The sequence below is a fragment of the Pongo pygmaeus genome, chromosome 12, assembly GCF_028885625.2.
Source record: "Pongo pygmaeus isolate AG05252 chromosome 12, NHGRI_mPonPyg2-v2.0_pri, whole genome shotgun sequence".
Lineage (NCBI taxonomy): Eukaryota > Metazoa > Chordata > Mammalia > Primates > Hominidae > Pongo > Pongo pygmaeus.
Genome location: NC_072385.2, coordinates 104,216,657 through 104,244,285, shown reverse-complemented (window position 1 = coordinate 104,244,285; position 27,629 = coordinate 104,216,657). Strand labels below are relative to the sequence as shown.

The 27,629-nt window shown below is 43.6% G+C and overlaps 1 protein-coding gene across 1 annotated transcript in view; it reads right to left on the bottom strand.

Annotated features, from left to right (window-relative positions):
- Nucleotides 1-27,629, bottom strand: part of ALK (ALK receptor tyrosine kinase) — a 731,594-nt gene that overhangs the window by 514,409 nt on the left and 189,556 nt on the right. The window contains exon 2 of the mRNA XM_054476638.1: nt 14,316-14,435. Coding sequence (XP_054332613.1) covers nt 14,316-14,435 — 120 coding nt within the window. The remainder of the gene's footprint in view (nt 1-14,315; nt 14,436-27,629) is intronic.

Sequence of the window (27,629 nt, the reverse complement as noted above, 5' to 3'; positions counted from 1 at the left end):
TTGGGAGACCTCAGTTTGCTCCTCATTTGTGCCTGAACTGCTGAGCAGACATTGCAATTACCTCTAGTGAGTACACAATGAGTACAAAACATGAGAGAAGTGTTAAGTGTGCAAAAGGAAACAAGATGTGAATTCCTTGGCGTTTAAATGCTTAAAGTCTAGGAAGAGTGATAATGCAGGACCACAAATAACTAAGACACAAGGAAAAGTGTGACATCAGAGGCACCAAGTAGCAGGGAGACACATAAAAATTTTCTCCATGAGAATATGGGGATAAAGTGAGGTCCACAACCTCCCAGACTGTTCTAATTTGGGGTTATAGTCCGGTCACCAGCTGCTCGTTGTGAGTACTTGCTATATGGTATCCAAAAGGAGGTTCTATTAAATCCAAGAGCCATGTCATGTCTGCTAAAACTGAGCAAACCTTCCTATTAGGTACTGATGGTTCATTAGACCCAGAGAGAGATTCTGTCTCCACAGAACTGATTGGAATGTTGGGGGTACCACACATACATACAACATTCCTTCATCTAAAAATTCCTCACTTCCTTGGCTTTGGTGTTGATATGATTTGGCTGTGTCCCCACCCAAATCTCATCTTGAACTGTAGCTCTCATAATTCCCACGTGCCATGGGAGGGACTCTGTGCGAGGTAATTGAATCATATGGGCAGGTCTTCCCCATGTTGTTCTCATGACAGTGAATAGTCTCAAGAGATCTGATAGTTTTATAATGTGGAGTTCCCCTGCACACGCTGTCTTTGCCTGCCACCATGTAAGATGTGGCAAGAGGTAAGCACATCTTACCACAAGAGGTTAGATGCAAGGCAAGGAGCAAAATGCTCCTCCTTGCCTTCTGCCATGATTGTGAGGTGTCCCCAGCCATGTGGAGCTGTGAGTCAATTAAACCTCTTTCCTTTATAAATTACCCAGTCTCGAGTTTGTCTTTATTAGCAGCATGAGCACAGACTAACACAGGCGACTATACCATCTCCTGGTTCTCCTCCTGTCTCCCATTTCTTCATCTCTCTCTGTGTTTCATGCTCCTCTTCCTCTGCTTACCTCTCAAATGAAACATCCTGGATCTCCTCTGAGTCTTCAACCTCCAATCACCAGCTTCAACCTCAGTCTGTGTGCCTGTGTGTGTGTGTGTGTATGATGGAGTCTTGTTCTGTCACCCAGGCTGGAATGCAGAGTCACACTTTCGCCTCACTGCAACCTCTGCCTCCTGGGTTCAAACGATTCTCCTACCTCAGCCTTCCAAGTAGCTGAGGCTACAGGCACATGTGCAACCAGCTAATTTTTGTATTTTTAGTAGAGACGGGGTTTCACCATGTCAGCCAGGCTGGTCTTGAACTCCTGATCTCAAGTGATCCATCTGCTTGGCCTTCCAAATTGCTGGGATTACAGGCGTGAGCAACTGTGCCTGGCCTCAACCTCAGTCTTGCTGCTAATAACTCTCCATCCACTTCTCTCCTCAAAGCCAAGACCTGGGTTTACAGCTCTCTACTGGCCATCTTCACCTGGCTGTCTTGAAGGCATTTCAAATATAGCTTGATTACGGTGGCTCTCACCACATTTCCTCCTCCCTCTAGATGTCTTGGTCAACATCTTTCCTGGCCAAATGTTTCTCTTCTCTGTTCCAGTCAATGACATCTTCATCCACTCAATTACTCAAGGTGGATTCTCCTGAATAAGAAACCAAGTGGTGCTCACCTTACATCCGGAATCTCTTCCAGATTCTCCTCCTTCCCTTTCTTTTCCATCCTATGCCTCATGTGTAGGACCATGCCCAACTCCTGAGCATTCCCAGAGTAACTGTCTCTCCAGCCTCACCCCAGGTTCTCTACAACCTTTGCCACAGAGCTTGACCTGTTCCAAAACACCTTTGCACATGCATCCCTTTTGTCCAGAACACTCTTCTCACGACTCTCTGTGTTCCCTAGAGTCCAAGGTCCAGTTCAGCTGCCACAGTCTCCAAAACATCTCCCTTCTTGAGTCCTCTACAGACCTGGTCCTCCCTCCTCTGTGTTCCTGGGCCTCTGTTACTGCATTTGTCAAAGAGCAGGCATGCTTACCTCTTCCCCCAGAGCTCCTTGAGGGAAGCAAATGTGTCCTGTTTGTCTTTATCACTGACATGCCTAGAGCACAACCAACCATACACTCAGCACTCCATGACTGTTGACATCTCTTCTCTCATTCTCTGTGTTGGTGGAGACATGCTAAGGGGGAAATGATGCAGGCAGGGTGGTGGCTGTGGGAGGGCCTCTGAAGGGGGAAGTCAAGACTGAAGCAAGCACTAGGGAGCCACCTGCCCAGGGGTGAGAGCTGAACCCATGTGAACAGGAAAAAGAATAAATGAAAAGGTGATCAGAGAGCCAAGGGCGACCCCTACTTTTGTGTCTTTCTCTCTCTTTCCCGTCTCTGTCCCCTCATCGTCTGTTTCCCTTTGTCAGTGTCTGTCCCACTCTGTGAAAAGTGTTTTGAATGGATCTTTTCTGACTTGTTTTTCTCACCTTTGTGTCACATGGTCATTCATTCTCTTATTATATTTTATTCTGGCGTTTTTTCTTTCTGCATTTCCTTACTCAACTTGCTACCAACATAGAGATAAATTGTTCATATTTATGAATGGCTCTATGTGTCTTTGTTTTAAAGGGATATGACCAAGAGGAGCATTTTAAACATGTCTTTCCTCGAAACACCTAAGCCAACTCTTTTATATTGAATTTCCATGGATTGAGTACATTGGCTCCCAGCAGGTCAGGGCCCTCAAGGTGATAGCTGGTCCCTGATCCTTGGTCTTGTGTGACTGCCAGCATTACCGTCCCCTTTAGGACTCAGCGTTTGTGGTGAATGCATGCAGAGATCTTTTGCTTACTAAGCTTGTAGATGAAAATACGGAGGCATGAGCTAGGAAAGAGTTTGACCCCCTAGCTCAGTGGAGCAAGGCTAGGAAGAGAACACAAAAAGACCTGGCCTGGAAGGGGCAGAGGAGTTGGTAAGGAAGCTTTCAGCCCTGACAACAGTCCACAAGGGAGCTGCTTTTCACTGATACCAGTGCTCCTGAGGACCAGAATGGCTGATCACGGCCAGCCACATTAAATACGTAATTTCAGAAATGCAATCAAACTGACTTCCTACCAGAGCTATGAAGCAAATCCCATACAGAGCCAGAGGTCCTTTGTGTTTTCCATTTCTGATTCTGTGTTAGGCTGACCTTTTTTTTTTTGAGAGATAGATATTTAATTTACCTAGTCTTTTCAATCAAAGAAATTGATACATTAACAGGATGGGTAGTGTTGGTGGCAGTGGCAGGGAAAGTAATTAAAAAGTTTAATTTTGAGGGAGGAGCCAAGATGGCCGAATAGGAACAGCTCCGGTCTACAGCTCCCAGCGCGAGCGACGCAGAAGACGGGTGATTTCTGCATTTCCATCTGAGGTACCGTGTTCATCTCACTAGGGAGTGCCAGACAGTGGGCGCAGGTCAGTGGGTGAGCGCACCGTGCGCCAGCCGAAGCAGGGGCGAGGCATTGCCTCACTCGGGAAGCGCAAGGGGTCAGGGAGTTCCCCTTCCAGGGGTGACAGACGGCACCTGGAAAATCGGGCCACTCCCACCCAAATACTGTGCTTTTCCGACGGGCTTAGGAAACGGTGCCCCCAGGAGAGTATAGCCCGCACCTGGCTCAGAGGGTCCTACGCCCACGGAGTCTCGCTGATTGCTAGCACAGCAGTCTGAGATCAAACAGCAAGTCGGCAGCGAGGCTGGGGGAGGGGCGCCCGCCATTGCCCAGGCTCACTTAGGTAAACAAAGCAGCCTGGAAGCTTGATCTGGGTGGAGCCCACCACAGCTCAAGGAGGCCTGCCTGCCTCTGTAGGCTCCACCTCTGGGGGCAGGACACAGACAAACAAAAAGACAGCAGTAACCTCTGCAGACTTAAATGTCCCTGTCTGACAGCTGTGAGGAGAGCAGTGGTTCTCCCAGCACGCAGCTGGAGATCTGAGAACGGGCTGACTGCCTCCTCAAGTGGGTCCCTGACCCCTGACCCCCGAGCAGCCTAACTGGGAGGCACCCCCCAGCAGGGGCAGACTGACACCTCACACGGCCGGCCAGGTACTCCAACAGACCTGCAGCTGAGGGTTCTGTCTGTTAGAAGGAAAACTAACAGAAAGGACATCCACACCAAAAACCCATCTGTACATCACCATCATCAAAGACCAAAAGTAGATAAAACCACAAAGATGGGGAAAAAACAGAGCAGAAAAACTGGAAACTCTAAAAACCAGAGTACCTCTCCTCCTCCAAAGGAACGCAGTTCCTCACCAGCAACGGAACAAAGCTGGACGGAGAATGACTTTGACGAGCTGAGAGAAGAAGGCTTCAGACGATCAAATTACTCCGAGCTACGGGAGGATATTCAAACCAAAGGCAAAGAAGTTGAAAACTTTGAAAAAAATTTAGAAGAATGTATAACTAGAATAACCAATACAGAGAAGTGCTTAAAGGAGCTGATGGAGCTGAAAACCAAGGCTCGAGAACTACGTGAAGAATGCAGAAGCCTCAGGAGCCGATGCGATCAAATGGAAGAAAGGGTATCAGCCCTGGAAGATGAAATGAATGAAATGAAGCGAGAAGGGAAGTTTAGAGAAAAAAGAATAAAAAGAAACGAGCAAAGCCTCCAAGAAATGTGGGACTATGTGAAAAGACCAAATCTACGTCTGATTGGTGTACCTGAAAGTGACGGGGAGAATGGAACCAAGTTGGAAAACACTCTGCAGGATATTATCCAGGAGAACTTCCCCAATCTAGCAAGGCAGGCCAACATTCAGATTCAGGAAATACAGAGAACGCCACAAAGATACTCCTCAAGAAGAGCAACTCCAAGACACATAATTGTCAGATTCACCAAAGTTGAAATGAAGGAAAAAATGTTAAGGGCAGCCAGAGAGAAAGGTCGGGTTACCCACAAAGGGAAGCCCATCAGACTAACAGCGGATCTCTCGGCAGAAACCCTACAAGCCAGAAGGGAGTGGGGGCCAATATTCAACATTCTTAAAGAAAAGAATTTTCAACCCAGAATTTCATATCCTGCCAAACTAAGCTTCATAAGTGAAGGAGAAATAAAATACTTCACAGACAAGCAAATGCTGAGAGATTTTGTCACCACCAGGCCTGCCCTAAAAGAGCTCCTGAAGGAAGCGCTAAACATGGAAAGGCACAACCGGTACCAGCCACTGCAAAATCATACCGAAATGTAAAGACCATCGAGACTAGGAAGAGACTGCATCAACTAACGAGCAAAATATCCAGCTAACATCATAATGACAGGATCAAATTCACACATAACAATATTAACTTTAAATGTAAATGGACTAAATGCTCCAATTAAAAGACACAGACTGGCAAACTGGATAAAGACTCAAGACCCATCAGTGTGCTGTATTCAGGAAACCCATCTCACGTGCAGAGACACACATAGGCTCAAAATAAAAGGATGGAGGAAGATCTACCAAGCAAATGGAAAACAAAAAAAGGCAGGGGTTGCAATCCTAGTCTCTGATAAAACAGACTTTAAACCAACAAAGATCAAAAGAGACAAAGAAGGCCATTACATAATGGTAAAGGGATTAATTCAACAAGAAGAGCTAACTATCCTAAATATATATGCACCCAATACAGGAGCACCCAGATTCATAAAGCAACTCCTGAGTGACCTACAAAGAGACTTAGACTCCCACACATTAATAATGGGAGACTTTAACACCCCACTATCAACATTAGACAGATCAACGAGACAGAAAGTCAACAAGGATACCCAGGAATTGAACTCAGCTCTGCACCAAGCGGACCTAATAGACATCTACAGAACTCTCCACCCCAAATCAACAGAATATACATTTTTTTCAGCACCACACCACACCTATTCCAAAATTGACCATATACTTGGAAGTAAAGCTCTCCTCAATAAATGTAAAAGAACAGAAATTATAACAAACTGTCTCTCAGATCACAGTGCAATCAAGCTAGAACTCAGGATTAAGAATCTCACTCAAAACCGCTCAACTACGTGGAAACTGAACAACCTGCTCCTGAATGACTACTGGGTACATAACGAAATGAAGGCAGAAATAAAGATGTTCTTTGAAACCAACGAGAACCAAGACACAACATACCAGAATCTCTGGGATGCATTCAAAGCAGTGTGTAGAGGGAAATTTATAGCACTAAATGCCCACAAGAGAAAGCAGGAAAGATCCAAAATTGACACCCTAACATCACAATTAAAAGAACTAGAAAAGCAAGAGCAAACACATTCAAAAGCTAGCAGAAGGCAAGAAATAACTAAAATCAGAGCAGAACTGAAGGAAATAGAGACACAAAAAACCCTTCAAAAAATAAATGAATCCAGGAGCTGGTTTTTTGAAAGGATCAACAAAATTGATAGACCGCTAGCAAGATTAATAAAGAAAAAAAGAGAGAAGAATCAAATAGATGCAATAAAAAATGATAAAGGGGATATCACCACCGATCCCACAGAAATACAAACTACCATCAGAGAATATTACAAACACCTCTATGCAAATAAACTAGAAAATCTAGAAGAAATGGATAAATTCCTCAACACATACACCCTCCCAAGACTAAACCAGGAAGAAGTTGAATCTCTGAATAGACCAATAACAGGAGCTGAAATTGTGGCAATAATCAATAGCTTACCAACCAAAAAAAGTCCAGGTCCAGATGGATTCACAGCCGAATTCTACCAGAGGTACAAGGAGGAGCTGGTACCATTCCTTCTGAAACTATTCCAATCAATAGAAAAAGAGGGAATCCTCCCTAACTCATTTTATGAGGCCAGCATCATCCTGATACCAAAGCCTGGCAGAGACACAACAAAAAAAGAGAATTTTAGACCAATATCCTTGATGAACATTGATGCAAAAATCCTCAATAAAATACTGGCAAACAGAATCCAGCAGCACATCAAAAAGCTTATCCACCATGATCAAGTGGGCTTCATCCCTGGGATGCAAGGCTGGTTCAATATACGCAAATCAATAAATGTAATCCAGCATATAAACAGAACCAAAGACAAAAACCACATGATTATCTCAATAGATGCAGAAAAGGCCTTTGACAAAATTCAACAACCCTTCATGCTAAAAACTCTCAATAAATTAGGAATTGATGGGACATATCTCAAAATAATAAGAGCTATTTATGACAAACCCACAGCCAATATCATACTGAATGGCCAAAAACTGGAAGCATTCCCTTTGAAAACTGGCACAAGACAGGGATGCCCTCTCTCACCACTTCTATTCAACATAGTGTTGGAAGTTCTGGCCAGGGCAATTAGGCAGGAGAAGGAAATCAAGGGTATTCAATTAGGAAAAGAGGAAGTCAAATTGTCCCTGTTTGCAGATGACATGATAGTATATCTAGAAAACCCCATTGTCTCAGCCCAAAATCTCCTTAAGCTGATAAGCAACTTCAGCAAAGTCTCAGGATACAAAATCAATGTGCAAAAATCACAAGCATTCTTATACATCAATAACAGACAAACAGAGAGCCAAATCATGAGTGAACTCCCATTCACAATTGCTTCAAAGAGAATAAAATACCTAGGAATCCAACTTACAAGGGATGTGAAAGACCTCTTCAAGGAGAACTACAAACCACTGCTCAAGGAAATAAAAGAGGATACAAACAAATGGAAGAACATTCCATGCTCATGGGTAGGAAGAATCAATATCATGAAAATGGCCATCCTTCCCAAGGTAATTTACAGATTCAATGCCATCCCCATCAAGCTACCAATGACTTTCTTCAAAGAATTGGAAAAAACTACTTTAAAGTTCATATGGAACCAAAAAAGAGCCCGCATCGCCAAGTCAATCCTAAGCCAAAAGAACAAAGCTGGAGGCATCACACTACCTGACTTCAAACTATACTACAAGGCTACAGTAACCAAAACAGCATGGTACTGGTACCAAAACAGAGATATAGATCAATGGAACAGAACAGAGCCGTCAGAAATAATGCCACATATCTACAACTATCTGATCTTTGACAAACCTGACAAAAACAAGAAATGGGGAAAGGATTCCCTATTTAATAAATGGTGCTGGGAAAACTGGTTAGCCATATGTAGAAAGCTGAAACTGGATCCCTTCCTTACACCTTATACAAAAATCAATTCAAGATGGATTAAAGACTTAAATGTTAGACCTAAAACCATAAAAACCCTAGAAGAAAACCTAGGCATTACCATTCAGGACATAGGCATGGGCAAGGACTTCATGTCTAAAACACCAAAAGCAATGGCAACAAAAGCCAAAATTGACAAATGGGATCTAATTAAACTCAAGAGCTTCTGCACAGCAAAAGAAACTACCATCAGAGTGAACAGGCAACCTACAAAATGGGAGAAAATTTTCGCAACCTACTCATCTGACAAAGGGCTAATATCCAGAATCTACAATGAACTCCAACAAATTTACAAGAAAAAAACAAACAACCCCATCAAAAAGTGGGCGAAGGACATGAACAGACACTTCTCAAAAGAAGACATTTATGCAGCCAAAAAACACATGAAAAAATGCTCACCATCACTGGCCATCAGAGAAATGCAAATCAAAACCACAATGAGATACCATCTCACACCAGTTAGAATGGCAATCATTAAAAAGTCAGGAAACAACAGGTGCTGGAGAGGATGTGGAGAAATAGGAACACTTTTACACTGTTGGTGGGACTGTAAACTAGTTCAACCCTTGTGGAAGTCAGTGTGGCGATTCCTCAGGGATTTAGAACTAGAAATTCCATTCGACCCAGCCATCCCATTACTGGGTATATACCCAAAGGACTATAAATCATGCTGCTATAAAGATACATGCACATGTATGTTTATTGCGGCATTATTCACAATAGCAAAGACTTGGAACCAACCCAAATGTCCAACAATGATAGACTGGATTAAGAAAATGTGGCACATATACACCATGGAATACTATGCAGCCATAAAAAATGATGAGTTCACGTCCTTTGTAGGGACATGGATGAAATTGGAAATCATCATTCTCAGTAAACTATCGCAAGAACAAAAAACCAAACACCGCATATTCTCACTCATAGGTGGGAATTGAACAATGAGAACACATGGACACAGGAAGGGGAACATCACATTCTGGGGACTGTTGTGGGGTGGGGGGAGGGGGGAGGGATAGCACTGGGAGATATACCTAATGCTAGATGACGAGTTGGTGGGTGCAGCGCACCAGCATGGCACATGTATACATATGTAACTTACCTGCACATTGCACACATGTACCATAAAACCTAAAGTATAATAATAATAATAATAATAATAAAAAAAATAAAAAAAAAGAAAAAAAATAGCACAATGCTATGCAAAGAAGCTGAAAGCATACCCATAAAAAAAAAAAAAAAAAAAAAAGTTTAATTTTTCTTTCTAAAAGCACCAGCCCCTGGATTGGATAGGTCCCCTTGGACTGGAAAGCAGACAAAGTTTGAACAGAACTTTTATTCAAATCTAACAATTATTTTGTTGTGCTTAGATGTTGGGATGTTGGGAAGAATATTTTCTTTTCCAGGAGCCAATGTTCTGGACATTAGGGGGCTGGATCAGTTTCTTAGGGCAGTCATAACAAAATACCATCAACTGCGTGGCTTAAAATAATGGAAATATATTTTCTCACTGTTTTGGAGGCCAAAAATTCAAAGTTAACATGGAGGCAGGGCCATGCTGTCTCTGAAGCACTAAAGAAGGATTTGTTCCAGGCCTTCCTCTTAGCTCCCAATGCTGCCCACAATCCTTGGTGTTCCTTGGCTTGTAGACATATCACTCTAATTTCTGACTCCATAGTTACATGGTGTGCACCCTATATGTGCCTATGTTTTCTCTTCTTATAAGGACACCAATCATATTGGATTAAGGCCCATCCTAATCCAGTATGGTCTGATTTTTATTTGATTGCAAAGACTCTATTTCCAAATAAAGTCACATTCACAGGTATTAGGGCATTAGAACTTTAACAAAATTTTGTGGGGAGACACAAGTCAATCCCCAGGGACCACAGTCTGGGATGAGGAGGGAGGGCAGAAAAGACAAGACTACCTACAGTGCCAAGGGGATTCCACTCATGGTTAGAAAGGGTTGAATTACTTGGCCTGCCTGGGATAGTCTCCATTTGGTGATATCAAGTCTTGACCCATAGCTACCCAAGGTCTTAGACACCAGATTGATCATTTAGCTAAACACCAGGTCATCCAGGAAGTGGGCATGCTCTCCAGGCAGGGAAAGCTCATCTTTGAAATAACTTTGTGATATGATAGAAAGAGCACTCAGAGAGTCAGAAAGTCTGGGTTCATTCTTTTCTAATGGCTCACCTACTCCGTAAATTGAAAGCACATTAATAAACTCCTTTGACCCTCGATTTGTATTTCCATAAAAATAAAATGTAAAATAATTTTCATCTACTGCAATTTTATAATACAACTTAAATGAGAAAAGTGGGTGAAAAAGAGTTTTGCAATGTATCATGTTTTGTTTTTTTAAATAAATGAAAAGTCCCTTTCTCCCGCTCATATGGGCAGAACTTTTCGTCATTCTGTTCAAAAAGTTGATGTGATTCTTCCGATACCCAGAGAGGGCAAATATGATTTAAAGGTGGAAAGGATACCATCTGTCTCTGTGGCTCTAAAACTCAAGGTGATCAAAACTGCCTTTCAAAACCCCCGGTGGCCTCAATCTTTTAGCATCTGGTGCTACCTGATGGAACAGATTTTTATCTGGGTAGGTAGTTAGAGCCTAATCCTTTAGCCAAGCCTATAAATAAGTCTACAGGCATTAGAGCTGATGATAAAAAGAAAAATAAAGTCTTTCTTTAGACGTCCTCCCTCTCAAAGCCTTAGGGGAGGAATGTGCAGCCCTCTGCTCGCTGATGATGAAATTAGTGGGCGCTCGTCATTCAACACAAAGGCGAGAAAGGACTGGAATCTGATGTCAAAAGCCACGGAAGAGAATATATTTTACACAGCATATTAGGCCCCAACGCAAATTAGAAGAAATATGGGGAGCCTTCAAAAAGGTAGGTCAAACTTTTTCCTCAAGCAGATAATTACAGACTGGGGGTGAGTAAATCTTATTAGCCTCTTTCCACCTCGTCTCTTCTCATAAAACACTGGAAAGAAGAAAGCCATTCCAATTCAGAACTGCACAGCTCACCCAAGAGAGGCCTAGCCTAGCGGTCATCAGGACACCTGCGGTCAGGTTGTTGATGCTCGCTCTCATTCCCCCACCCTGACGTCCCTCCACCAGGATGCAGGTGAAGACAGCCAGCCAAGCGTGGAGTTCCATGATGGACTTGCAGAGACTTGGTGACTTCTCACTGTCTGAAGAACGATCCCTTCAGGCAGCAATTTTCCAGTCAAATTTATCTGCCCAAGTTTGAGGCCTTAAAATTAATGAAGTTGTTAACATTTCTTAAAATGTCTTTCACGGCAGTTGAAAGGTATGGATTTATCACCCAACTCGGCTGGCCTCTTTGATTCATAGACATGTGGGCTGAGCTCCGACCAACATCCTTAAGGGGACCAGACTCTTGGCCTTAGCTCTGTCTTTAGCTTGTTCTGCAGTGGGTCTTGGGGCAAGTCCTTAACATCTGTGCTCTGAGGTCAGCCCACTGAGGACACTATGGCAATGGGCTTAGCTGCCTATGGAATGATTTCTCTGGCCTATGAGCACTGAAAGGGAAGGGCCAACCCTTACCTGTCTTTATGTTTGCATCACTTTCCACATCAGGCACAGGGCCAAGCACACAGAGATGGTGATGGTGGTGGTAATGTCTTTATAAGTCTCAGCTGAATTAAATATGGCAGAGAGATATAAAGCCTCTGGAATGCCCACCATGATCACTTAAGGAATCACCAGTGAAGAATCAGCTCCTCCTTCCCCATAAATCAATAGCAACAATGGTGATGACTTGGGTACTCTTACCCAGAAATTGGGCAGTAACTGCCAATGGTTTGGGTCCTCTCCTCTGCCAAGAAGGGAAATCATGAGGATTCCAGGCCATGAGGAGAGTTTGAAAGAAATCTTGAAAAACCTCCAGATCAATTCCTTTGCCCTAAGGTGGCATGCCATTTCACCCTCATTTTACAGATAAGGAGGATGAAGCTCAGGGAACACCAAATGGTTTATCAGGGCCAAGCCATAGGTAGGAGGCAGCTTAATAAGCTTTCATGATTTTCTCCTTTTGACCTGCAACCTCTTACAAGATGCTCCACAGGGAACAAATATGTTGCCCTCTGCAGCATGGAGGGGTTAGATTTGCCCCTTTGGGCATTCTGCATTTTATAAAAATTGTCCTTCTATAGAGACACTGAATGACTTTGGGAGCAAAATCAAAAATATTACCTGAAGACCAGTTGTATCACAAATCTGGTTACAAAGCATTAACAATGCAAAGATCCAGATTTCAATTATTTATAGATATTTGCCCTTATCATAAGACGACACTCAGTGTCTGGCTTAAATAAAATCAGGAAGTAATTCTTATCAGGAATCTCCTGACAACCACTGATCTTTCTCTCCTGTGAGGGCTGCTTAAGAGTCGCAGGAAACATTCCAGTACAGAAGATAATTATAAACTGCCCTAGGGTTTTTGATGGATTTTTTTTTTTAAGTTTAAAATATAGTACAGAAAGGTACAGTTCATATGAACCAAGAGCATTGTAGATGAGAGACAACAGGCTTTGGACCGGAAGTTTTTCTATAGTGAGTGGAACATCTCTGTTAGGTGCATTTTAAATAGCTTAGGCCCAAGGGTATAGACTGCATAGAGGAATAGGTAAATGTGCCCAGAAGGGAATCTAGAACTCAGTGCCACACCAAGTTTATAAATACTTAATTGAATCAGGCCTGATGAATGAGTTTCATCTCCGGAGGCCTTTTGCATTCATTCATGATAAATATGAGGCTGGTGCAAAAGTAACTGTGGTTTTTGCCATTGAAAGTAGCCATCGACAGACTAAAAAGTCTTTATGCATATCTTCCATGCGATAGAATAAAGTGGAAAGCAAAGCTTAGTGCCTGTCCTTATGGGGCTCACCCTAGAGGAGTTCAAGAGAATTAAAATGTTCATTTGGAAACGCTTCTTCTCTCCTCTAAATCTGCTCACTGCAGAGACCCAGCTACTATAAGCTGTTAGAATGAGCACAGAGAAGGAGGAATCTTATACCATGTAAAGGCAGCCTCCTGAGGGCTCCTAGGACAGGACCTACCAGGCTGGGTAGGTGGCACCTGGGAGAAAAAATGAAAGTAGGGGAAGAACTCTGGCTTGGTAGCTGGAGAAGCCACTCTGTGTGATCTTATTAAACTTAGTTTCCGCATCTGTAAAAATGTAATTAGACCTGGTCTCTTCATGTCGGATGCTGTTGCAGAATCAACATAATGAAATGAACCAAAATAATATCAAAGAACATGTTTGGGAAACTTTAAGGAGCCTCTGTAAGAACATGTTTGGGAAACTTTAAGGAGGCCCTGGAAGCCCTGTGACACTCATAATAATAATCCCCTCTTAAGAGATTGTGATTGTTGGCTGGGCACGGTGGCTTACTCCTGTAATCCCAGCACTTTAGAAGGCTGAGGCAGGCAGATCGCAAGGTCAGCAGATCAAGACCATCCTGGCTAACACAGTCAAACCCTGTGTCTACTAAAACTACAAAAAAAAAAAAAAAAAAAAAAATTAGCCGGGCGTGGTGGTGGGAGCCTGTAGTCCCAGCTACTCAGGAGGCTGAGGCAGGAGAATGTTGTGAACCCGGGAGGCGGAGCTTGCAGTGAGCCGAGATCGCACCACTGCACTCCAGCCTGGGCGACACAGCAAGACTCCATCTCAAAAAAAAAAAAGAGAGAGAGATTGTGATTGTTAGAAACACTGTGGGTTAGAACCAGAAAGCAAGCCACAGTCAAGACGCAAATAAGCATCTCCGCTAATGATTGATAAGGGGATGGCTGGAATACTATACACCATAAAGGCTAAGCTGGAGGGATATGGCAGCCACAAAGCCCTTGGCTCCCATCAGGATACAGAATGCAGCTGGAATGGCCTGGCTGGAATGGTCCATGGGGTTGAGTGTCATGGGAGACAGAGGGCTCAGAAAGACTTCTTTTGCATATAGGGAGCTGAGGGAATCTCCTGGAGCACTATGAATCCCAAACTGAAACTCACAGAGTCCTTATTACGAGATGGTGACAGTGCATCTCAAGTAACTATTAAACATATACTTACCATATCGGCTGCGATGAGACAGGAAAGGGAAGGAGTCTTTCATTATCCAGGTGAGATTCCATGTAAAATAATCAGGAGAAGGAGAAGGCATGTTTGTTGGTGATTCCAAGGAGCTATGACCTGGACATAAAAACAAAGAAAACACTGATCCATGTGCTTGGGGTGTGTCTTTTAGCTGTCACTCAATATCAGTCAAAAATGAAGTTTATAAGGGGCTTTCATGACATCTATCGGGAAGATGAGGGGGAAGAAATTGAGCCACCAGTAGACTGAGTTGACCTCAGGACTCTGATGTACATTTTCTATCAAGGGCAGACAGATCTAAGAGGTCTGAATGTTCTGACCAAGGCCATGCTGAGGATCTCTGGGAGATGAACTAGAAGCCAGGGCACTTAACGGCTTGGTCTAAGAGTTCTATCCAAAATCTATTCTGCCTATAATAATTTGTGCAGCTTTATAGAGAACTCCAATTCATCTCATCCAGATAATGCCTCCATCCCTACTTTATGTTCAGACTTGTAACTTCATCTAATGTTGTTTGCTTGGGTTATTGCCTTATCAATGAGAGGGCTGAAATTGCACTCTGAAGTTATGAGTTCTTAACAATTATGTTATTTTCAGGGTTGTGGGGGAAGCTAGGTGACTGGAGTTTTCCCAAAGCCAAGAGGCCAGAAAGCCAAAAGGATTAATGTTTCTGATTTGCATGAGAGAAAGAAGGCTTGAAAGAAAAGCAGCAGAGAAGCATTATTCCTGTCCTTAGAAGCACCTCATGTGGATTTTGTGTGGTGAAAAATCATTACAATATATCTACAAATCAAATGATCACACACTGCCTGATCTAACACAGTGCTTCCCAGAAAGTCCCAAGCTCAATCACTATTTGCTAATGTTTTATGGCAGACAAAGCCTTTTTTGTTAAAGAAGGAAGGATTTGAGAATTAGTTCTCTTTCATAGATAGATGTTTCACAAGACTGAGTGCAGGGAGGAGGGAAGGAAGGAAACTAGCATTTCTTCTGTGGCTTCCCTGGTACAGGCGCCATGCTGGACTCTTTACCTACATAATGTCACATGATATTCACCGTGGCTCTCTGAGATAGAAATGATCATCTCTATTTTACAGATACATCAACTGAGACCCAGAGAGGCAAGTGATGGAAGCAGGAACTGAGCCCAGGTTTGCCTCATATTGACAGGCCATGTTCTACGGTGAATGGGCTGATCTGCTATTCTAGTGGTAACTGTTAACCCACTTGGAGGGACTTTGTGAAGAGGAAAAGGAGGAGAAGAGGAGAAGAGAGAAAGAAGAAAAGGCAGGCAGCAGGAGTAGCAGAGGCATTTTCCCAGTCTGCCTGCTCTGCAGTTTCTTCCACATTACCCCCTGTACCAGCTCTTGCAGGTTCTGGTCTCCTACCTCTAACTCCCTCTTAGGATCAACCCCACTTCACTCACTTGAAGGAAATCTCTGGTCTGGGTACCCACGGCAGTCTCTTGTTTCCAGATTCCTCCACTATTTTATCTGCAGGTGCTTCCCTTAGGCAATGCTTATTAAAGGCCCTTGTGCCCTGCAACTGGGACAGGATGGTCATTCCACCGTCTCCTTCCTAAAAAAACATTTTAGTCTCTGCTTTCCATAGCTCTGAGTTGGAAGTGCTGGCTTCTGGGTATCTAGGAAAGAATTTTGACTTTTCTCTTATATTTGGTCTACAGAGATTAGAACTGAATTGATTGGTGCCAGGTACATCTTTCTGCAGCATTTCTGCAAAACAGCTCGGAGGAAATGCAGTGAAAGGGGTGAGAGTCTGTGCTTGTGAGTTGCAGAGAGAAGCCATCTCATTTCACCTGCACATCAACTGTTTCATAGATAGGCAATGGGGCTCAGAGAAGCGAATGCAAAGCCACATAGGGTTACTTTGGGTGGGGTTAAGTTTATTAGCCTTTTAAAAAATGAGTATGTATAGAGCACATATGGACCGAGCATGATGCTAAGTGCTTAAAATGTGTGATTTTGTTTACTTCTTACAGTAACCTTGTGAATAAGTTTATTTGTCCTCATTTTGCAGCTGAGGAAATTGAGGCATAAAGAGGTTAGTTCCCTTGACTACAGCCACACAGCCAGCAGGAGACAGGAAATCAGGGTCAAAAACTAGATCAACTGAAACTGAAGTCCCAGCTCCTTTCACCACTCTGCACAGGCCACAGACTGGTGCAGGGTGGTCCTCGGCTCTCCACAGGGCCTGGCAGGGCCCCCACGGCACAATGGCTGAGGTTGGAGGCCACCACTGAGCATGCTTCAGAACAGGGCAAGTGGGAAGGGTCGGGGAAGACTCGGACAATCAATCCCCAAGTGAATAAAAATTCACTTAGACTCTAGGTCTGAATCATCGGCTAATCTCAAATTTTAAGTATCTTTGAAGTGACAGGAAGACTAAGCCTAGGTTATACTTTCCTGTTTCTAAGTGATGACATTTTTCTGAACCATTCAGTTTGGGAATGATATTAACTTCTTCCTGGATCTGAAGATTCAAGCAGATGGGGCTAGACTTCAGGAAGCACTTATGAATCTGAATGGGTACAGAATGGCAGATAACTTTAATATGAATGGGGGCCAGATAATACATTCAGGGGTTAAAAAAAAAAAGAAAGCTTTCAAAAGGAAGGGCTCTGAGGGCTGGGTCATGACCCAGCAAGGTAATATGGACATCACTGTGGGCCATCCCTTCAGAAGCATGAGCTTAAAGCCTTTTATATCACAAAACACCAATAACTTGCTGGGCATCCACAGGGTTGAATATTGCAGGGTTGAAAAAAAGCAGAAAGTCTTATCTTGTCCTTACAGGAACTCCTAGAATTTCTTTCAGCCAGTGGGCTCACAGGGTCTCCAATCTTACCCCGAGAGTAGGTAGTGCAAGTGATAAGCTGGATGAGGCTAGGGAGCTAATGTGGGGGTCAGCCAAAAGGCTGAGCCTCCCCACCTGAAAAGTCAAGGATCAAGGAAAGCAAAGCCCACATGAACGCAGTTGTTTGCCAAAATCAGAAGCATTGGAATAGAAATGAGTGCTAGTCAAAGTTCATAGAATACACATCAGTGTAGAGCATTTAACAAGTACAGGGTCAAGACACTGTCTCTTCCCATCACGCTCTTTACCCTTGCCCTACCCAACCACTGCAGGGAAGGATTTTCTAGCAGAAAGAGAAGCCATGCCATCAGAAGCAATCCATTTAAGCTAGAGAAAGCCTTGTCTTTTCAGGGTTCCACTCTAAAAATATGAGGATCCAGAGTGAAATGGGCCTCATCAATGCAGATATATGGGTGAAGGTATGAATGCCGACCAACTGGCTCAAGTAGAGTGACTCTTGGACCTTGGGAGATGAAGCGTAGAGGAGAAAGGAGTGAGGAAATAGGAGCAGGGGCTTCTAGGTGCCCAAGTGAGGCAGACAAGTGACGGCCTGAAGAGAAATGAGGAAGAAATGTACCTGGACTGAGGGCATTATTGATTTGCTAGCAATACAATTGTAGTTGTTTTTCTGATGATTTCTTAAACCCTTTCTAGGCACTGCAGGGTATCAAGGCAGAGTGAAAACCTCAAGCTCTTGACACTCTGCATTTTTCACTGTGTATCATCCCCCTAATGTCCTCAGCTTCATCTCCAGGGCTCATCTCTATCATAATTCCATTGCACACAATCTCAACTCCTTTGCCTCTTTCTTTACAATTATCCTGGAGCAGGTGGATGTGGTAGTGGGAGAAGAGGGGTGGCGCAACACACAACAGTGCTGACAGACCTCATTTTAAATTCATCACCAGAAACCTCAAGACCCTCAGGATGGCCCAGGAATCCCATAGCCTTCCCTGACTAACTCAGGTCACTCTCTCTCTTTCCAATACAACTAGTTCAAACTTCCTCTTAGGTTCTCAAACCTCCAATTCCCCATATGCTTTCACATTCTCAGTGAATGAATTTGTTTCTTAGCTTATTGAGAAAAGAGAAGTGATCTACCCACTTACAGGTATTAGTGTCTTCTCTTCTGTTGTAAAGGATAACAGTCTACACTCTTAAACAGCGCCAGCCTCTTCACTTAGGTGCTAGTCTCGTCTCTTCTCAAGGGATCTGCTATTACAATGGTCCTGCATCAATAATTTTCCCTCTCTACCAAGTCAGTCACACAAACATGCACCATCTTATAAAGAAAGAAAAAGCTTCTTTGACTGCCACACTCTTCTCCAGCCATTGTCCGTTTACTCTGCTCTTCTTTACAGCTAAATCTATTAAAATATTTGTCTTTGCTCCTGTCTCCACCTTCTTCTTCCCATGTTCTTTTAAATCCAACAAAATCGAGATTGTCTTCACTACTCCAACTCAAGGTCGCCGACGACCCTAGGCTGCAGAAACATTGAACAACTCTCGGTCTTTGTTTCACTGGACCCCTCAGCAGCATTTGCCCCTGCAATCACTCCCTGCTTCTTGGATTTTTCACATCCTGGTCACCACATAGTCTTTGGTTGCCTCCTGCTTCAGTGGGAAGATCCTCTTTATTCTTCTTTGCCAGGTCTTCCTCATTTTCCAAACTGTAGAGGAGGAAACGTCTCCTTTTCCAGCAGCACTTGCTTAGGAACTGTCATGGCTGAGTATTGTATTTTATCCCACTGGTTCTAATCGGCTGATGGTCAATAAATTTCAAGTGACTGCGGGACACCAGACCCTTCCTGTACATAGCTGAAGACTCTTTGCTGACCAATGAAGAGAACTTGTTTATGCACGCTCACACAAACCTACGCATTCATTCATTCTCTTCAGTTCAAAGACCCGATTTTCAATTCCAAATAACCAGAACCACATTGTAGCCCTCTTCGTAAGACTTTAAAAACTCTGACTTTTCTTACTTGGAAAACCATACAGTGAATTTCTCCTTGCCTGACATGTAAGTAAGCTTGTCATAAAAAAACAACAACTCTGTGGGATCTTTATTTTATTATTTGACAGTTGTTAAAAGTTGAAGAATTTGGGCATTTTCTGCATCTAAACTCTCTCTCAAAGTGATCTTACCCAGTTTCATGGCTCTAAATATCATCCACATACTACTGTTGCCAAATTTGTGTCTTCAGCCCAATCTCTCCTCTGAACAACAGAATACACAGAATACACATCCAACTGCCTGCTCAAAATCTTCACTTTATTGCCCGATAAGCGTCTGAAACTTACCATGAGCAAGCCAAAAACCTGACCTCCCTTCCCCTAAACCCCAGGTATTCCCCATTTCAGAAAGTGTTACCAATACTTGCCTGGTTGCTTGGGCCAAAAACCAATGAGGAATCATTAACTTCTTCCTTTTATTCACACCTCACATCAATTCATCAGCAAATCTTGATGGCTCTACCTGAATTTTATCCCTTCTCATCTTTTCCCATCTCGCATCTCTCCATTATTGCTATGAGCTCCCAGAGGGCCCCCCTTCAGTGTGTTCTCTATGTGGCAGTTAGATTGACACTGCAGCCCCTGAAATAGCTTTCAAATTTCTTGCCATAGCCTAGCTCCTAAAGGCCCCACAGGATCTGGCTCCTGATTCTGTCTCTAACCTCATTTGTAACCATTTTCCCTCATTGCTGGAGCTCAGTCCCACAGGTCTTCTTGCTCTTCCCCAAACTCACCAAGCACATTCCCACCCCAGGGCCTTTGCACTGGCAGTTCTCTCAGCTGAGGAAGCTCCTCCTACTCAGAGGTACATAGCCACTCCCTCTCTCTGTCCAGGTCCCTGTTCATAGGTCACCAACCCAGAAAGAACTTCCCTGGTCATCCTGCTGAGAGACAACTCATTGTAAGCCACTCCCATCCCTTTGCCCTATTTCTTACACATATATGTGTTCTGTATATGGGTTTATTCATTATGTACCTCCTGCACTAGTCACTGCTGTGTCTCCATGCCTGGCACACAGAAGACACTCAATAAATATTTGTCAAATAAATGAAATCGGTGCCCTGGAGGAAGGTATTATCTCTGGCACTTATTAGCTGTTAACTTCAGGCTAAGCACACACTCTGCCAAACCTCAATTTTCTGAAAATGATGACGAGAATAAGAATAGGGCATATTCTAAAAATTCTCAGGGTTTTGTAGGGGCCACATGAGATAATGTGTGCATGACATAGTCTTTCAATATCAGTCATATCATTCTTAAAATTGTATGCTCCTATCTCTGTTTTAGAATCCAAAATGAGTGGGAGTCTTGGTCTCTTTTCTATATTTAGATCATCTTGTGTCAATAATTACAACGTCCAGAAATCAAAAGTGGTCCCAGAGAGCTGCTTTGCTATTATTCACTAGTTAATCATTAACTTTGCCAAATGTACATGATCACAACTACCCAAATTGCAGCCAATTGGCACTGTGTATTTCCAATCTTTATTTTTATATGTCTCACTGCATGTCTATTTATTCCTAAGCCAATGAACATAATATAGTAAATGTATCATACTTGTGTCAGTATAAATAATGAAGAGCTATGCATGTGTGATGGTTATTGAATGCCCCAGGCTCACTAGCAAGCATGTTTTACAAACCTACATCAATAAAATGTAACAAATGCTTCTATTCTAAATGCTCTTTGGAACAGTTCCTACCTTGCCTGTACACATTTTACTTATTTATTTTCCTTCCAACAATAAAACAATCAGTGACAATCTGCTTGTTTTTTCCCTGTTATTTGAAAACACACTTAATAATGCATTCTTTTACAATGATTTTGTGTCACACAAAGCAAAGCTTAATGTGGCCAAATAAATAGTGGTCTGGATGTCAAATCAGGCACAGCTCTCAGAGAGTACAGGGTAGGCCTGTTTTTGGGACTGGCAGCCCAGGGGAAATGGTTTGGGTATTCACTAGACTGAGCCTGCACCTGTTCAGCAAAAGAAACCTCAGTAAATTTACATGACTCCTAGAGTTAGCGGTGATGGGCGATGCTGTTAATTTAGTCTGAAAAACAGAGATGTGATTTCAGAGAAAGGAGAGAGTTTGCAGATGCACCATTTGCCCTAAACATATAGCCCTCCCCATACCTTCTCTAGGCCTGGAAAATGAGTGGGTTGAACTCACTGCTCGCTAAGGTCCTCTCTGGTTCATACACATTTGTTTCTCTATGGTTTGCTTTCACATTTTCTTCCAGCTGGCTCATTCAGAAGGGAGCTATTAGTGTCAAGGGTGGAATTTGGATGGAATTAAACAGCTCCCACTCTGCCTCACCTTTCTGTAAGCCCCATCCCATCCTGCCAGAGAAGTTTGGGCTCTTTCTTGGTAGCTCAAATATTGAAGCAAAAATTACTCTCCCATAATATTCTCTTGTACTGTCAAAAGTTATAGTTTCAGCATGCATTTCCTGCCTCCCCAAGAGGACTCATGTATAACTTTTGTGTTCACTCAATGGTGAAGGACCTCTGCCAGCCAATGAAAGCATGTACCCCTTCCCAAGGCACAACAGTGAGGAATATTAATAAAGGAAATTGTTAGCATGGTGCCTACCCTTAGCGATTTGGTTACCTGCAGGGTATCCTATACCGAAAAAAAAAAAAAAAAAAAAAAAAAAGAATCACAAAGAGGTTGCTCCAGAAATGGCTAAAGTGTGTAAATTTGGAGCCCAAACACTCTGGCCACTGTTTGCCTTTTCAGCCTTATTTCCCATTCAGAATCCTTCCTTTCACATTCTATCCCAATACTACTTAGCCTCCAAACTTACGCCCAAGCTAATCTCTGCCTAGAACATCCTTCTCCACCCCCTGCTTTCCTAAATCCTACCCCTTCTTAAAGGGCCAGCTCAAATCCCTCCTCCTGAAGGTCTCCGTCTTCCCTAAGCTGGACACCAAAGCAGTTGAGCTGGGAGTCGGGTTGTGCCAGAACAAAACCTGAACTTGGGCCCTGACCTCCTTAACCACTTAGGATAGTGGTGTTGAGGCCATTCAACAAACATGTTAATGATGATGGATTGTAATTGCACATTAATTTCACTCACACAACTTAAGCTTCAGGTCTGTTGTTTATGTTGATTTCTTTTCTTTTTTTTGCTCATTGATTTAGAAAAAATTAGGAAAAGCATTTCACGGAGGCTGTTTTTGGTTTGATGTCATGTAGGACATGCTTTGCAGGGGCAGGGGCAGATCAAGAGATGAACCTATTTCATCAGTTGAGATACCACGTCTATGCAGGTACTAGTGACTCATAATTCATGGCCAAAGTCCGATAACGAAGGCCATGTGACAGCTGATGCCTCCTCTTCAGAATCTGTATCTCTCAGAATTTGATAGTTCCACGTCACTCACTGCATTTTCACCTTTCCAGAGATGATTTCAGCATCCCAAGCAAGCAGCTCCTGACTCACCCATGAGCCTCACAATGTCTCCTTTGGCCCTGAACCCCTGCCACAGGTGTGCTTGGTCACTGGCCCTACCTAACTAGCCAAGGTGGACTCACACTGGCTTTTGGTAGCTGTGGAAGACTAATGGGCATTTTTATTTTACTAATCCAAGACAGCAAATATCACTCTCCAGGTGGCCTGATTCTTAACACACCCACACTCCCTACCCCCATAAGACCTGAGTGCTTCCATTAGCAGGGCAACATGACTATCTGTTTGGGTCCATTTCTGTGGTTTGCTTGTACTCTACTTTTTATAAAATTTACTCCACTGTGATCTTAAGCCTATTTTCTCCCCCCAAAATATGTTGACTAGAATAATAATCAAAAGGAAGGCTTTGAACTGCCACCAGGCCTTTCATCTTGTGATCTCAGAGAGCTTTACCAAGCACTAAATAATTAATGTACTGAAAGCGATACAAAGACACAAAGACACAAAGACAGGGCAGCCTGGAAAACCAAGTCCATCAACAAAAGACCTTTTTCTTTTGGAGTGAGAGACTCCTGGTAAGGATAATCACCCACCAGCAGGCCCAGGAGTCTCCGGACATGTTAGACAAGAGGCTACAAACTATCCAAGAACAACTGGCTCTTCTCTTGACCTGATGTTTCAAGTTGGGAAGTAACGGTTACCGGGATGACTCCTGAAATCATGCAGTGAGTGCCCTGGGGAGAGCGTGACCCACTTTCACAGGAAGAAGGGAGCTCCAGTGTGGAAGAGTGGATTGCAACTGTGTTCACATTCACCATGACTTAGGGCTCCCTGATGCCTTTCAGAGGCATCTGCTTTTGTGATCTTTACAACAACCTTGGTAGTTAACCTCTTTTACAGATGAAAAGATTGAGGCTCAGGAGGCACAAATGCCCAAGGTCACATTGCCAGTAAGTACTAGGATAGGATGTATGACTGCAGACCTCTGATGTGTGGACCAGCTAGGAATGCCACTTTACAGTACAAATCCCTTGCAGGTAATGATTCTCTTGGGGAACAGGCGTTAAGAATTAAATACAGAAGAAAGAAACTGACCAGGTCAGAGACGCTTGCTGCTTTCTCCTAACTGAGGACAATAGATCCCTTTGGGTCAACCAGGAAGTCGACCTAGAAACACACACCTTCCATCAGGGCAGCTGGCTCTGTGGGGCCTCAGGCTCAGCCACTACTGTTTCCATGGCAACCACCACAAAGCCTGATGCCTGGATCCTTGAAATTGGTCCTTGGCTTGTCCAAGGGAAGATGCTTAGGGTGAGGGGAAGAAGAGGGACAAAACACTTTCTCCTAACTTCCAGATCTTTCGATCCCTCTTTATCTACTTGTCACCCCTGTCATTTCAGGATAAAGAGTCTATCCTCTAAGAAGCCCCAGCTCCAGATGCCACATTACTCAGCACAAAGGCCCCTCACCATGACTGAACTCATTTCCAGAGATAGGCTGATGTGCTAGAGAACTGTGTTCTCAGGTACAGCAGTGTTACTGCGTGACCTTGGGTAAGCTGCTTAACCTTTTTCAAGCTTTGTTTCTCTGCATGTAAAACAGAACTCATCATGCTTTCCCAGCCAACTTTTGGGATGCTCAGAGAATTAATGAGACAGTATCTACAAAGCCCTCAGGCTCTTTTGAAGAAAGGTACACTAGAAATCCTTGTGCTTTTACTAAGGGGTATTGGCATGATGCTATATTTTAAATCACTCTTCACCTGTATTACTAAAATAACCTCAGCTTGTATTAAAATAGATAGGCCAACAGCCTGATTGGCTTCATCCTACTCTGGCGCTATGTCACCTTTGTTGCTTCCATTCATCTTGCACTGTTAACAATGGTGATCAATGTTACCCTTGGCCTCATGCAGAGACTCAGAGTGGGGGAGCTGGGAGGGGCCATGAAGACTATTTATCAGGTCTTCCTATCACACATGTGAGGCAGCTGAAACACAGGAAGGAACGATGCTTCACCCAAGGTCATCTCGTTAGTGAAAAAAATCACAAAATCTGATCTTCTGTGCCCCCATTCTATGCCTCACCCACCACAGGAGAAGGTAACAAGAAAGGACGAGGGAGAAGAAATAGGGAGACATGTTTTTGTTCTTTAAACCTTTAAGTTGCAATACTCTGGGATGTTAAAAAAAAAACTCACTAAGAAAGAAACCAATACTTCACGTGTGCCTATTACACCTGGTGCCCGGCACCATACTGGGGGCTTTATAATCATTGCCCCACAAATCCCACAATTTTCTGAGTGGGGATTATTATTACCATTTTCAAACATGGGAACTGAGGCTCAGAGAGGTTGAGTAACTTGTCCAAGGTTCTGGAGCCAAAAGGGATGGAGCTAAGATTAATTCATTAATTCCATTCATGCTTCCTGAGTATCTCCTATGTGCCGAGCTCTGCCCTTGGGAGTTGGGCTGCATTCGTGAGCAGAACCCCACACTACCCTCTTAGAGCTTCCAGGCTGAGGAGCTTAGAGCGTGGAAGGCAGCAGACAGCCGTCCAACAACCCCTCAAGTCCTTTTGACATCTTGCTGTTGTTATCCATTGTGAAGGAGATAGACACAACACTATGAGAATGTATGATGAAGGATCTGACTTCATTATGAGAGCCAGGGGAAGATTACCTGAGAAGCTGATGCTTGAGCTGAGGCCCTTAACCGGATGAGTAGAGTTAACTAGTTAAAGGGGGTGGGGTAGGATGGGAGGCTGGAGAAGGCAGGGGTCTATTCAAACTCAAGTCTCTCAGAACGGAGCACCAGCTCCTTATTTGCCACCAAGAAAAGTGAGGCATTATAGAGGAACCTTGATTGATGGCCCAATCACACTGTTACTGCCCAGCAAAGAACCCCTTGGAGATGACATTGATTGCAATTGAGAACAAGGACAGGGAATTAAACACAGCAGAAGGAGTGACCAGATCATAGATGGCTGCTGCCTTCTCCTGACTAAGGATGACAGATCCCTCCAGATCAACCTAGAAGGCCATCTAAAACTGCTACCTAAAATGGCTCTGCCCTGTAACAGGACTGACCTGACTTGCCAGGAACCCTCCTGCCTTTTCTCGGATGCTCAGTCTGCTGGCCAACTTTCCTTCAGGGAAGAGGCCTGGAATCCAGCCACTAAACCTCAGTCTCCCCTCGCTCTGAAACCTAAATTACCTTCTGGAAAAGTGAAGGGTTGAATCCACCCCAGGAACTATTCTTGCAGCCATCTGGGTCATGGATAAGCCCTGGCTTGCTCTCCTTGCCCTCTCCCATGGCCAGGGCCAGCAAGGTCAGAGCCTCTCTCTTTATTTTGCTTTAAAAATGAGGTGAAGAGAGGCAAAGAGGGAGGGGAGAGCAGGGAGAGAGAGAAAAGAAGAGGGAGGAAGGAGAAGGAAGAGATGGCAAGGAGACGCCTATTAAGCAATGGAGCTGCAACAAAGAAGGGAAGAAACGTGGTGGGGGAAAGAGAAATCATCTGATATTTTTTCACTATCTGGAAGTTACTGAGAGAAAGTTATTCAAAGTACCACTGTAAAAAGGTCATAAAACACCTTGGGGAAAACATGAAAGTCACGCTGCCACCATACAGATGAGCACCCTGGAATTAGCTGCCAGAGCGATGTCTAAAAAGAGGAAATTCAATGGCCCACATTGCAGCCTCCTCCCAACTCCCTCCCAGCTCCCACCCCCTCCAAATCGCCTGGCTCTAAAGGCAGAGGCAGTAATTTGGAGCTAGCAAGTGTGAAGGAATATTGAAGCTGTTATTTGCCTTCATGCAGCACATCTTGAGTGCATCTTTTAGAATATAATTTAAAATACACTTTTGGTTTTACTATAGAAAATCTGAAAAAAAATCAAGAAGGTCTAAAGGAGAAAATAAATATCACCCATACCTCCAGCATCCAGAGAAGCCAGTGTTAACATTTTATTGCATATTGGTTTGTGACTTCGTTTTCGCTCACTTAACAAGACAGCACTTGGCTGAAAAGTATATCGAGGAGAAGGGAAGGAGAGAGTTCCTCTGCAAAAATGAGATCTTTCTGCAGGGCAGAGAAGGTAAGTCGTCCTATTAAACCTCCAAAGCAGCTTGCACCCTGGCACACAGATGCTGAAATTATGGCAACTTGGGATCCCCTCGCCCCTGGGCAAGGACCTGCCATTAAATGCAGCACAAGCTCCGAGAAAGCAAAAGCTGTCCTTAGGAAGGGCAGGCCTGTGGGGATTTGGTTGCTGCTGGGATGTGAGTGCAGGATAGACCAGCAGGAGGCAGATACACTAGTGTGTATCCTCAGCACAAGTAGACAGAAGGGTAAGCAGATTCTGCTCTGGTAGGCGCCTTGCAGAAGTCATAAGAAGCAAAGACTATACAGAATTATAGTGTTATGTAAGTGCTTGAACCTAAATAGTAGGTACAGTACATTGATTTTATGACTTGGAAAGGCTAAAAAAAAAGTGGAATTCCACCTCATTTTCAAAGGAACAGCCAACGAAAGTAAACTAGAGATAGAGGGATAGAGTTCTATCTCTGTGGCCAATGACACACCCCACAAATACATGGACTCCCAAAGCCCTTTCATTTAAGCCCTTGATCCTCATAAAGGTTTAACAAGATAAGAAAAACAAATCCCAACTTACACAGGAGGAAAACAAAAAAGAGAGGCTAAGCCAGTGCTTCCTCACCTTTCTTCATATAATGATACACACAGAAAATAATATTTATATGATCCACTGGAGTAAAGAGTTAAGGTTGCTTGCAGTGAAAGGCAACTGGCCCAAGGGCTTCTGCCACTCCTGGTCTGGCCTAGCCTCCCAGTGTGCTGACAGGCTCCATAGGTCAGTGTCTCTGCACACCTGTTGGCCAGCACACATGGGACCACAGCTCACTGCTGGAGAAGGAAGCTCTGGGTCAGGAGATGTGGCCACAATCACACAATGAGAAGTG